General features: G+C 37.6%; 1 protein-coding gene across 1 annotated transcript; it reads left to right on the forward strand.

The window, feature by feature from the left end:
- The first annotated feature begins 6,064 nt into the window (after window positions 1-6,064).
- On the forward strand, window positions 6,065-13,657 carry LOC136841814 (uncharacterized). The gene is made up of 5 exons (XM_067109133.1): window positions 6,065-6,114; window positions 6,490-6,615; window positions 10,894-11,448; window positions 12,001-12,130; window positions 13,361-13,657. Exons 1-5 carry the CDS (start codon window positions 6,065-6,067, stop codon window positions 13,640-13,642), a joined length of 1,143 nt encoding a protein of 380 aa, XP_066965234.1. The 3' UTR covers window positions 13,643-13,657.
- The last annotated feature ends 773 nt before the right edge of the window (window positions 13,658-14,430 follow it).

Below are 14,430 nucleotides of genomic sequence, written 5' to 3' on the forward strand. Positions count from 1 at the left end.
ATACACATTGACATTGTGAGCGAATGCAAGCGAGCGCGCGACACACACACACACACACACACACACACACACAGACACACACACATATATATATATATATATATATAGTATATATATATATATATATATATATATATATATATATATATATATATATATATATGTGTGTGTGTGTGTGTGTGTGTATGTGTGTGTGTGTGTGTGTGTGTATCGGTGAGTAAGTGACTAACACCAAGAGTGGTGGTAGGGCATATGAACCAGACATCGCTCCCATGGAGAAGCTCTGCAGAAAACAGATTGTGGAGGGTTGTAGACTCTGTGCGATGAAATGCACCACTTAAATGACAGGTCAACTTTGTCATTGATCAGTGACACTCTTTCAGTCTGCTACTTATAGCACATAAAATAAAAGGCAATATCCAGCACTGATGTTGTCAAAAATGTGAAAAACATGCCGTCAAGTTTTAAAGTTAGGTAGATGAGGAACAGAAGAGAGAGAACTGTTCAGGGGAGAAAGTTGCTTGTTATGGTACTTAGCGGAGACCAAAGTGAAAGGCACTGAGAGGATTGAAAAGCTCAAAAACTTATTTTATCTTTGATCGTTGAGACACAAAAGGGCAAAGATAGGTACTTCACCTTTGTTGCTTGAATACTGTTAAGTTCAACAATACAAAAGTATTACTCTAAGAACTGTGGGTGGGTGAAAAAATAGCAAAAAGTGTTGTAATGGTAAATGTACATGTTCTAGGAATGGAAGGAGGGATGATTAAAATGAATGTTTGTGGTGGATGGAAAGGGAAGCACATGAAAAAAAGTAATCCCTGTGGTAAACCAGGAAGGAAAGAATGCCATGGAATATGCTCTGAGAAGGGGTTCGATTTTTGGCAATACGTGGTGTCAAAAGAAAAATATACAAAAATGTACTCAAAAACGAGAAAATGTTGAGGAGAGCATTTGTTGCACTATTAGTTAAGGAAGTTGTTAGATGTAATGGCGAGAAAATAAAAGACTAGCGGTCTGACTGATTATAATCTGGTTGAAGTTAAAGTGAGGACAAAAGGCAATTTTAGTTGGATAGTAAGATTCCAGAATGGAGATGCGATGGGATTAAGACAAGATTGCAGAAGAAAAACAGCAGAGAAGGAGGAAAAAGGGCTTCGTTAAAGTGGCAGAAATCCGGGTAGTTCATGGTGAGCAGCTGAAATGCTAAAATAAAGTCAGAATCGAGAAGGAAAGGTTCTGTGAAGGGTGAAATAAATTCAAGGTGAGATAATAAACTAGAGGCTAGTGAATGATAAAGATGCTTATTTGGCATGCAGGAAAAAAGAAACTGGAAAATTTTGAGATGAATGTGTCAGGAAGGATAAAAGTGGAGAGAACAAGCAGATGTTGATAACATTTGAAAGAATGAATTTTGCAGCAGCCATTGTTTCATTTCTTCTATGGAGTTTACCTTTGTTTGGAAAATGCATAATAACACACATGGCACACACACACACACTACGAAATATGGTTTAACCCTCTGAATCATTATATTTGAATAAAAGTGAAGAGTATAAACTTTGAGGTGAAGAAACTGTGTTTTATTACACTAGCTACAGAAAACTGTCAGTTGAGTCCATTCAATTCTACCGGAAGAGAGAAAGAGGGTAAATAACCAAAGCATCTTTACGGCTGTCAACTTTACTATATTCTAATCTTACTCAAAGGACATACATACTTGGGTAGGCTGTAACACATACCCACTACCTTATTTTTTCCTACTCCTTAGCTAAATTTTTTGAGTTACTCGATTGTTTTTTTTTATTATCTTTCCTATTAGGTGAACAGAAAATGAATTAATGTAAAGAGACTCAGAAATCCTTTATACTTGATGACCTATATCTTTCAATTATGTCTTAAAAGTAGTTAACTGATTTTATCTTATGCACACCAGTAAACACACTATAAAGTCTGAGATATAAAATGGCAAAAAGAATTTTTATTGGTTTCTATAAGGAACACTGTAAAGGTTTCAGCAGCTAATTTTAGAGGATTATCTGGTGTTTATCCTGCCAAGATATTTTCTGCTTTCATTTCTATACAATTTTTTTTTCGAAATATTCCCTTGGCGATAATTCACTTAATTCCTAAGATGCTGTGTGGAGATATATTACCATATGATTTGGACTTTTATTTGAATACAGTAATATTGTATACAGAAAACACACATTAGCTGGGATGGTTTCTAATAATAATACATCTAGGAACGGCACACTGTTATCATTACGTTTTCCAGCTATAAAATTTGTAGATTGGTTTGTTTTTAATTTGTGTAAGAAGAAGAGTCCTCGAAGCCAGTGAGTGACGCACGAATGGTGTTTACATATCTAACATACAGTCTATTTTCCTTTTCTAAAGTAAGTAAAAGATCTGCAGGTATGCTTTAGCTAAATGAGGTGGTAATAGACTACTCACGTCCGTCCCAGATGTCTTTCGTGAGTTTGCAGTTATTTACAACTTTTATATCAATCTTTTTAAAGAATGCCAAAAATGGAGAGTACAGTTGTTTTCTTATTTCATCATATGCGTTGCTGAATATGAGACGTGTCAGCATCAGAAGCTTTTCCAAACAGGAGCTAACTTAAAAAAAAACTCATGAAATATTGAAGCAAGTTAAATTGATTGTTGCACGAACCGTTCAGCATTATGGAAGCTTTACGTGATTTATGGATGATCGGTATTCAAACACTCGGAAATCCTCTCAATGTCGTTGGCTTTGCTTATGTGATTCGTGTCGGTATATTTTCACATTTATTCAGCGATAGATAACAGATAAAACCTTTGGTATACATGGGACGGTTGCAAAATTTGCGCCTTGACACCTGACTGTTATAATAACCTTCGATAACAGGTGGATTAACAACTATGGCATTGCATAAAAAACATGAGTCCTTTACAGTACATTTGGACACACTACCCAGTACCGCAGAAAGGCACGGGCATGTCAAATTGAATGTAAAAGATTATTTTTTCTTTTCTTTTGCGTTCGTACTTCCTTATTGCCTCTCAACGGAGGCACGTACAATGAGCTATTGGCATGGTTATATAGATGGAAAAATGTCTGCGACGATTTTTGCAAAAAACAATCCCTGGTTCCCCAACATGAAAATGTGAATCGTTCACGAATCCATATTTTTCCTTTGTGTTTTTAGTTACCTGGTCACCTTCTCACCTTACTTTGAGCCAAGTACTTTTTATTTCATTCCCTGAACCAAAATAATTTCGACTGGAAGAAAATATAAATGGATAAAAAAACCCACTAAGATTTGTTTCAAGGCGCGAAATTGGCTGTGAAGCCGTGTGTTGCTTGGCTGACTGAATCACACAAACTGGTATCATTATAGATGATCAAAGAATGGAGTACTTAAGCGTGAGAAGATTAATTAATCATATACAAGTGAAGCTCCAAACCACTGCTTTTCCCCACCCCCACAAAACTCCTTTACATGTACATCCACAAACCTAAAATAGGCAACTGGTTCTATAATAATTATATATATATTAGTATATGTATATATATATATATATATATATATATATATATATATATATATATATATATATATATATATGTATATATATATATATATATATATATATATATATATATATATATATATATATATATATATATATATATATCTATATTCTATTAAACTTAATGGTATTATCAGCGGATACTGTCTTTTTATCTCGAGTTTGAATCAGTCTGCACTTCTTTTTTTCTTCAGACAAGCTTCTCAGAAATAAGAAAAATTATTCAAGTTTTCTTTCCATTTACTTATTATGGTCGATGTACCATTTTCTTCGCTTAATGGCGATTTCTTCAGGACCAAATTGCAAGTTGATATGCATGATTTTATTACTACATGCAGATTCTTTACGGCTACGCTTAAAATTCTGAACATGAAGTAATTGCGGGTGCTGAATTTCTATTGGTCGGCAGGTTTCATTCTAGCTGGTGGCCTGGGCAGCGGCATGGTCATTTCTGCTGCTCAGGACGCTTCTTATTCTATTCCAGGCTTGCAGCAAAAGGGCGCGATCCGTCTCTGGCCGATAGTCTTGAATTGCTTCGTTGTCGGTAGTCATGTCCAGGGTGTTCCGCCACTTGTGTCTCCTTCTGATTCTCATGGATGTCCTGCGGTTTCCATAAAAGAAGAAAGGTGTAGCGCATGTTCCTCTGTATGTTTATTGTAGCTATTATTAATTTATAATCAAAGTTTCTGCCATTTGTAATCAATAGAACTGGCTTCTTATACACAATCAGCTCTTTCTTATAATTCTTCCAGTGTCGGTTTCACGGTCGTGGTGGTCTACACCAATGGTGAATGTTGCCTTTTGGTTGTGATGAGCTTGTAATCGCTTTGCGTAGAGTGGTAGTGGTGTGACCTGTAACAATTGCTGAAGGGGCTTGACATGTCCCTCTGGTACATTTAAATTTGCAGACCGTGTTGGTCGACTTCCACCTCTTCCACAGGGCCCATGCCATTTAGCATCACACGGGTTCTATCTAGGTTCGGGCTGCAGTAAAGAAAAATACTCACGTCAGGATTTGTAGGTGTTATATAGCTGGCAATTATCCTTTTATGGCCTTGACCTCATCCTTGAACCGACTGCGATATGCGGCTGTAATCAAATATGATAGTTCCTGATGAGCATCATCACTGATGTGTTGGCATGTGTTAGGTTGCTGTCATTTTCATTTATTAGTTAGAACTGCTGACTTCCCTTGGATGTAAACGTGGCAACTAATTTGGCTCAGTGCGTTAACTCCCGTGGGGAATCGCCCTAATACTCCAGAAACGTGAGACATGCAATTATGCACTGTTCCTCATGGAAAGCTACTCATGCAGAGCTCAAACGTTCAGGCAGCTCCTAATTAATAATGGACATGACAACAACCTAACTGAAAGTTGTGTATGGAAACAGCTGACGTGTATGCCAGCCCATCAGTGACGCACACTCAAACTACAGTAGCACACTCATAATTTGTAATTAATGACACTGAATACCATCATGTAGTATTACAAACTAATACCTTGGCTGACAGGTAACTTTAAGAAGCAATTTTTGGATGCATTTTTGTTGTTCAGTTATATTTACATCACACAAAATATAGGTTGTATAGTTTTTTAAATTGTCAAAAAGAAAAAAGTGTATTTATAGAAGCAGTGGTATTGATGATTTTACTGGTAATACTGCAGCATGATCAGTAATATTTGTACAGTACATCAAGTTTCCATTCGTGAGGTTCCATATGAAATTTCTCTCCCTTAGTCTATTTTTGAACACTTTCTGATGGTATTCCCATATGTTCTTGGTTTTTATCTGTGCACATGTTCCGTAAATGAAGACTTATTGCTCCGTACACACTGGCACCTTGGCTGAAGAGAAGGAAAAGAATTTACCCAGTTAAAAGGTTTCCAAATGCCACTGGTAGCCTTTGTTGAAAACCAGTGGAAGTTGGACACACAAAGCAACCACGTCCCTTGAGTGGGTTGATGGACAGGCTCCCAGTGATTAGGTCGTACGCTCCTTTTCCTCTCGCTGGTGTGGTTACATTTAGTTCTTTGTTTTTTCTCAGTCTATTTTGTGGCTTTGTTTGTGTGTTTTTTTTGTCATGGCATTTTATGTCATCCTTAGACAAGGACCCCTATTTGCTGCCCTTCTTTTCTGGGCCATGTGTACTCTGCTGCCCTTGTGCAGTTTGCAGGGATTAGCTGAAACAACAGTGTTATCATTTTAGGCAGTGTTTTGTCAACAAGTGATTTGGGTTGGCTTGTCGCACTGTGACTGAGAGACTCCAGTCGTGTTAAGATGAGGTTTCCTTATTAGCTATGCCACCTCCTGCTGCTGCTAGATCTTCAGACCCTTGTTGTATACCTTCTCTTGTTTCTGTTTCATCTTTGTACTCTCCAGAGAAGTTTGTTACCCCTGGTAGGCCCTGCCATGTTTTTCGTCTGTTGCTCATATTGTCTCTTTCTTACGCTGTCCATTCACCTCCCCATTCCTCCTCCCGCTCATGCTCTTCGAAGGACAGTTCCTTGCAGTCATCAGTTTGAAGGTTCATGAGTTAGTTGCTGCTTCACGTGTTGCTGTTCGTACAGTCTTGCTGTCTTGTGTTACGGCCTGTTGCCATCTTCCTTAGTAACGTTGCTGTTCCTGTCACCTCGTGTCTCCTTAGCTTCTGCAGACCAGTTTGCTGACTATACTTGCCTCTTCCTGGACTCTCCTGTGATTGTATGTTTCTTGATCTCTGTATTTGCTCTTGTGTGTTTTTATGCTTTAGTGTATGAAAATTTGGCCATAGGCATTACCATCATACAAGGAGTTTAGTGAGTGAACTCTAAATAATTTCATTTAATATCTTGCATAGTTGCCAACATAGCAGAAGAAGAATAGATATTTTTATTTCAAGTAGCTGATCTTTTTATTTTATCTCTTCAGATCCAATGCCTCCATCAGCAGCAGCACAAATACACTAATTATCCATAACTCCCAAACTGATGATTCTTGGAGTCACAGATGGATGCCAGGGGGATTCTCTACACCTGTGGCAGGACGAAAGTCTGGGTAAGTTTAATCACACGTTTTCTTTTCTGATAATGTGCTAAAAGATGCTTTCATTTGTCTATCATTATCAGTGATTCATCATTAGTGTTTTGACGTCAGTTTTTCCTTTTATGGAGTAGATTTCAAATGAGATAGCTCAGTTGAAATCTTTTCTGTTTTGTGTAGCCAGCCCTGTGAAAGCTGAGTTCTTCCTATACGGATACAAACCATTCGGTCTTTACACGGGGAAAATCTCCTGCGCTGCTGGAATCTGGTTATGAAAAAATTAGAGCGTCATATGATCAAGGTATGGTGGAGTAACGCATAGCATCAACCAGTGGGGTGACGAGATGGAGGGGTTTCACCTTCGATTGCCCTAAGGAAAGCTTTGATGTATCAGTTTTCTCTTAGCCTCCATTTAGTGCAGATGTACGCTGCTCAACTCGTATCAAAAGCCGGGTTTTTCCATTCCTGCCATTTTGTTTGAAATTGGCTCCATATTTTTGTGTTTTTGTGTCATGTATTTGTGCCTTTTTGTGTATGTGTGATTATTTATCAGGCAAACCCATGAGTTATCTAAGCCTAGTGCTAGGAAGCAGAGGAAGTGTCCTGCTATAGCTAATAACCCTGGCTTCCGTTACGAAGCCTCCTTTGAAACTGACCCTCATGTAACTTATAGCAGGTGTATACTTCACCGTTTGCAGTGTAAGTAGCCGCTGTTCTGAATGTTGTAATTGGTCTCCTGAGCAATGGAGGCATTTTGAGAACAGGAAGACGTGCAAGAGCAAGGGCTTTGCTCAAACATGGGAGGGCTTCAGCTCTTCAGTGCCGACAGACGACGCCATTCCACCTTGTTCTTTTTCTCTTTCTGCGACTCGTCTTCCTGCTGCTTTTTCCTTGGAAGATTTTACCCCTTCCTGTTCGTCTGTTGACTCATCAGTAGACTTTTCTGAGAGGAGTTCGGGAGATTTAACTGTTGATTCACCTGCTGGTTTGCCTGCCCCCTCCTGGTGGGGGGATAGGGAACTTCCCTCCCCCTTTGGCAGGAGACCAAGATTCTGTTTGTGATTTGATTCCAGGATTGAATGTTTAACTACTTCCTATACTCCAACAATGGTCAGGAAGTGAGCCCAGGTGTGGTGGACCTCCAATCGGTCCTAATGTACCTCTCCTCCCACCAATAAGTAAGCACATTGTGGAATGGTATTCTAATTATGTTGCAAGCCCAGATGTCTGGCTGTCAGGGAAGTCTTTTGCCTTTGAGGCTGAGGTGTTTAGCTACTTCCTATACTTAAACAACGGTCAGGAAGTGAGCCCAGGTGTGGTGGACCTCCAATTGGTCCTAACTTACTTCTCCTCCCACCAATAAATAAGTCTCCCAATGTAAAGACCGAATGGGTTGTATTCATATATTAATGGCCCACCTCTGCCACCCCTCATTCGGTTTCCCTGGGCTGGAAGAACACTGATACATCACAGCTTTCCTTAAGGCGGTTGAAGTGAGATCCCTCCTCCTCGCTACATCATTGGTTGATGATATGTATTACTCTGCCATACCTTGATCATATGATGCTTTAATTTTTTCATAACCAGATTCCAGCTGCGCAGATTTTCCCAATGTAAAGACCGTAGGTTTGTATGTTGGGAAAAATACAAATTGATTAAGAATTTGTGATATTTTCAGCTTGGTGGTCTGGTTTAGTATTCTTTATAGATGAATTGTTTTGTAGACTGTACTCTTTAATTCTTGTCTGGCGTATCTTCGTCAATGGCCCTCTCCATAATATTTTGGGTTTTCCTACAGATCTTTGTCCTGCTGCTTTCAAGTCTGTAATTTTTCTTTACAATGCTCTTCTCTTTATCTCTTTTTATCAAATATCCATCTTAACCATGTCAGTCTTTTGAGATGTCTGTCTACTTTCCAGCCACAAGGCACCACTTATCTGCAGTTTTCATCCATACTATGATTTTCCCAAGATACCCTGTTCTTCTTGTAGTAGTTAAAGCCTGATGTCTTAGGCATGCATTGTAAGTTTTGTAACTACAGGGAATTTTGTATATGCATAACATTAATCTCTTTTCATTTTATCCAGGCTATTGTGCTGTTCTTCTCGGTACTCTCTCTCACTGTCAGCTTCACTGTTCAGTTTTTCCCCAAGGCAACAAAAATGTTCTGCCATCTCTAAGATTATTCTTCTATCAAAAGATTATCCTTCTATCAGAACATGGGCTTCGTGTACATTTATTAGTAAATTTCAGCCATAATATTAAGTGTGTGGGCCAAATGCCAAATGGATATTTTATAACCAATGTTTATTGTATGTTTCCCTACACTTACAACCTGATGCACTGCATCCCCTTGACCATCATGGACAAGCATATTCCGGGGAGAAGACACTATGGAACCGTAAAGTCTGAAAGCAAATCAGCTCTTGATGGATATGTTACCTGTCATGTATACAGTACAGTATATGTGTGGAGAAAAGGAAAAGATCAAAAAAGCAGAAATAAATCAAAATATATTTGTTGAGCAACAGTAAACGGGAGACTTTATATAGCTAGTAATATCACAACAGTAAAGGGAATGTATTTGTTAAGCAGCAAATGACTTTAAATAAATTAATGAATTAAGGATATTGTGCTGGAATATGATCCGTAAAGCAATGGAACTCATCCCAAGACTGAGGAGAACCATTCCTAGTGGTTGTGCACAGACCAAGGTTTGAGGGCTTTTGTTAAATGGTCATCACCCAGCAAGCACAGATAGTCATGCAGCACCACAGCTTGTTGAGGTACATTAAGCCCTTTGATCTCCTCAATCATCAAAAGGTCTCTTCCATGACGTGGAACTGACCTCTTCAGTCATCGTTCTTTTGGTTCTGGTTAGGCAGCTGGTAATAGATAACGTGTTTCCCTTGTCAGTGTAAGAATCTTTTGTATATTTATAATGACAGCTGGCAACATTCGATTTCCAGCTTACAGGATGATCTCAAACAAGGGTCAGACCTTCAGTACCCATCACAGTGCCAGAGAAAGGGTGTGTTTCACTCAGTGATGTAGTACAGAGGCTTTTATTTGGAAATGACAATGAAAGTAGTAGACTTGAACTATCAGGTACAGTAGCTCTGATAGTGACAGCAGTGAATATCGTGATGTTTATTATATCGTAATTATAGACAAACCTGCCCTAGATAATTTTTTAACTTCAAGTTTTATCAGAGATGAGCTTGGATCAGATGAAGTGACAGAGGAGGAAGCAGGTTTGTTAAGCACCAGAGGTGGCTGAGTAAACAAAAAAATGTGATAAAACTTGCAAATGGAAGACCACTGAAGATTCAGTTTGTAAAAAATCGGTGCTCTGAAACTTGTATTGGAGATAATAGATTCACATTTTCTACAGAATGCCAAGTCATTTTTTTATTTTTTGTGAGGTTTTCCAAATGAAATTTTTTACCAAAAGCAAGTGTTTAAAGTTTTCAATAAAGATTTTCTTACTCAGAGTTTTCAATAAAGATTTTCATACTGAGTAACAAAAATAATGTTACTTTTTACTCCATACTTTGAGAGATATCACACTAAAATGAATCACCAAAAAAGCTACATAATTCAATATTTGAATAATTACCTACATACCATATGCATATTTTATCACTTTACTATAATAAAACATTATAATAACATACTAGTACAGTGTACTGTTATAACAGTAGTGAAACTAACAAAGAATTTAAGTACAAAAATAAAAGGGAGAAAATTAGTCAGTTATACAATTGGCAAGACACTGATCACACCACTGTTAGTGATAACAGGCTGGCGGCGAAAAGGTTAAGAAAGATTTATGAACTCATTCAGTTGATTGGAGTGAAATTTTTCTTAGTTCGTATGGGAGTGGGTAAACATTGGTGCCATATCTTGGTCATATTGTGCCTTTAGATTTGAAGCTATATTTTTGAAATTTGACAAGTTATTCAATTTCAAAGTATACAGGAAAAATCAGAATTATCATTTCGTATCCTCAGAATATGTACCCATAAGTAAACTGTTCAACTGATGGAAAGCAACTGACCCAAGTTTGCATTAACTCAGCTTGAGTCATAGGTGGTGCTTTGGAATTAACTTTCATTATGCAACCAATTTAAAGAGTGATCATTGAATTTGGTGAAGTTATTCAAGGTCAATGTTTAAATAGTGTGTTGATATGAGAAATAATAATAATGTAACTACATTGAATCCAGCTGGATTACTTTGTCTTTATAGTATTATGTATATTATTTTGAATTCATTTTTCTTTGTTTTTAGGTCTTCCACTCTGAATAGTGTAACAGACACTATCAACTTCAGTTCTTCCCTCATTAATTCCCCGCTTCTCCTAGACTCGACTCTAACCCAGAAGAACTCTGTTGCATCATATTTAAGTGACAGTATTCCTGGCTCTCCCAAGTTGTCAACACGTAGTTCTGCTATGAAATACCATGCTGCAACTGATTTACCCGATATTCCATCATCATATTTAGATTCATCGGAAGTGTTAAAACATCTGTTGAACCGAGATGGAAAAAGTGGACAGAACAACCAGAGTGCTTCAAGTTCAAACAGTGGCATAGATATGTTGGAGACTGTAGGTACAGTCAGTAAAAATACATCTCAGTTGCCTTTGCTAAGTGACTTAGATACAACGGTGAATTACGTAAATTATCCTCCTCCTCCTGCATATCCAATTTGGCGGTTGGATGATTCTGAAAAGTCGGAACACATCGATTTAGCAAAGTCAAGTCTCTCAAAATCACAGCCTGACTTGAGCAGGCTAGGAGGCTCTAAAGAAATCTCAAGTCCCAAAGAATTGTTGAGCCAAAGGTAAGTTTGGTCAAGTTATTCGTTAGTTCAAGTTTCTCTGGAGTCCTTGTTATTCATTGAGGTCGGATGGCAGTTGCACTTTGAACTTTAGATGTTTCTCAAAAGTAAGATGTGAGTCAAAAGTTATGCCAAGAATAGTTAAAACTTCAGACTTGTTCAACAGAGTACCATCCCTTTCGAATGCGCTCTTTCAGCTGTTTCCACTCTTCAGTGTGATGACAGGCATTTCTTGTTAATGGATGTCCCAGACTACTCAAGATTTGCATAATGTAATTGGTGACTACTGCATAGTCATAGAAGAGTTAAACTGCTGTTAATCTTTTATTTTTTGCATGAGTCAGGTCAGGTTATAATCTTGAAGAACTGGATATTATGTCTGTGTAGAAGTTTACCCTAACTTAATTTGGTCTTTTCATTTCTTTGTTCCAGTAATAGGTTTTATTTTGGAAAAAATTATACTTACTAGTTGTAAAGCTGGTTTGGTTCTTTTACTATTTGTTATGCCATTCAGTCTTTTCCATTGACCTAAATACTATTTTTTTCCATCTTTAGAATTGTCTCTGGGCAAACAGACAGCAGTGAAGGTCATCTGCAGGAGCGAGCAGATATTTTAGCCAGGGAGAATAATGCATTAAAGATTGAGGTTGACATGTACCACAGGAAAGTAGCCAAACTTCAGCGTGTGAGTATGAACTTTATCCTTTTTTGTGTTGTATTATTTTTTTTGTGTTACATTGTATATTGTCTGGTAGAAATGTTCAAAGTAGTTTGTAAATACAAGTTGAAATGTCGTGCTTGGAGCATTGTACACCTCAGCCTATTTCATTTATCCATACCAAATTAGTCCACAGGGGCTATCAGTAAGCCAGATTTTATGCTATTGCAAGTAACACCTCAGTTTAACAGTCCTCTGCTTGACAGAATTCTGTACTTATCAGCCACACTGTCGTGATTTTTTTGCTATGCTTCCATTTTAGGTGTGATACATTTCTAGTAAAATCTCTTGGATTGAATGGTAAGTGTAAAGTAAAAGTTAGTTCAGCTTAGGAACTATGTGGAGCTGCTTTTAGCTGTAAGAAGTCTAGATAATATTCAGTTGCAGTCTGTAATATAGGACTTTGTTCCCCTAACAGACTTTGTCACTTATCAGAAAACGAGACTCCCAAAGTGTCTATTAAGTTGAGGTGTTACTGTATATCCTCCATCATCATGCCCTTGAGGATCCTGTGGTTTATTTTTCTGTACTATTTGCATCATGTCGTGATTTACAATGTCACATGGCATTAAGAACTCAAATACTTGCTAGAAATTCGTGAATCAAGTAGTTTTGATTTTATGAAATTTATTATATTTTTTGGGAAGTGCATGCTCACACAGAAAGCAATGAATGAGCAATATTTTTATTTCAGTATTTTTCTCCTTATATGTAATGACTCCTGAAATTTTTCTTATCAGAGCAGCAGATCCATTAGTACATTTATTCTGGAAGATAGCGTCTTAGAAATTCAATCCAATTAGATATTTCCTCCATTATGTGCAAAGCTAAAGCTGTTTTAGTGAAATATCTTTGACATGAGATTCATTACAAGTTTATAATATAGAGGTACTGCAGCATTAGTAAAAGGGCTTGGCCTACATAAGTTAATTCACCTACTTGAAGAGAAAAATTTTTTCTCAAGTCTTCATTACACCTACACTTTATTGTTTGAAAGCAGCAGACTATTATTGATCTGAAATGTTTTTGATCACATTCATTTCAGAAAATATCGGACATAGGGCATGGTTAAATTTTCAGGATTTGGAATCACATTCAGCTGTGCGGTAGCTGTAAGAAGTGATTTAATGATGACTCTGTTGTATAATGTTGTGTAAAATTTGATAGAATTTAATGGGGATGTTTTGCTCATTTCAGTTTGAAATGGAAATAATCAAAGTTCATGAAGCACACGAAGCCTTGGTCAAGTTATCAGAGCGGAGAGAGCAGCTAGAAAGGCTTGCACGGCACAAACTCCACGCAGAAGTGAAGCGACTGACTGATCTTAATGCGGATTTGAAGGATCAGGTTGATGTCCTCTCAACCCAGATTGCTAGCCGGAGCTTACCTACAGATAGTGCCGACGCCCTGCAAAAGGAACTTAACAAAAGAGATGTGTTTATTGCTCAACTTGTATCACAAAGTATGTTGTTATCCTGAAGGTATCTTGTTTGAGAGAAGTTGTAGCCTTGCAACATGTTGCCTTGATTTGAATGACATAATTGCATTAGCATTTTCAGTGTTAAAATTCAAACGTTGATGTACCTCCTAAAATGGGTGCCAGCATCTTTGATCGAGTGAAAGGGTGTTGGGAGAGCAGAACCTTATTCCTAAACGCTTGCTGAGAAATGTGACATAACATAAACTGTATATGGCCATGAGGAAAGTGAAACAACAGTGGAAGAACTCTCACTTTACTGATTAGGCATTTTCAGCAGACTACTGTATATAAAACAGCAAAAGAGGTTCAAAGAATTAATTTTTGCAACAAGCAACTAAGGTGAAAGGAATATAAACCCACATGCATCCAGAGATCATTATATTTGAGTTATATTGTCGGATGGGGAACAGCTTTCTTTGATTAACCCAGATAATTGGTAAACCATGGAGAGGCTAAGTGCATTAGCATGAATTATCAGTAATCTTCAGTCTCACTTGTAAATCATCCTTACACATATTGTGAAAATTTAATCAAGAGTATAGACCTGGAAGTAAATAGTATAATTAGTAATTGTTAGCTCTATTAACACAGTTTCTAAGTGGTTTCTAGATACAATATTATTTGGGATGAATCTTACCTACTGTTAAAGACAGATTATAATTCCGCGCCAATAGGCGAGTCAGCATTCAAACAAGAAAGATCGAATGACTGCCCAGATGACTGTCTAGTACCATACACCTCAAGCCCACCAGGTGTGTTTCAAATGTTTTAGCGCTTGTCAGAATTC

The sequence above is a fragment of the Macrobrachium rosenbergii genome, chromosome 1, assembly GCF_040412425.1.
Source record: "Macrobrachium rosenbergii isolate ZJJX-2024 chromosome 1, ASM4041242v1, whole genome shotgun sequence".
Taxonomy (NCBI): Eukaryota; Metazoa; Arthropoda; class Malacostraca; order Decapoda; family Palaemonidae; genus Macrobrachium; species Macrobrachium rosenbergii.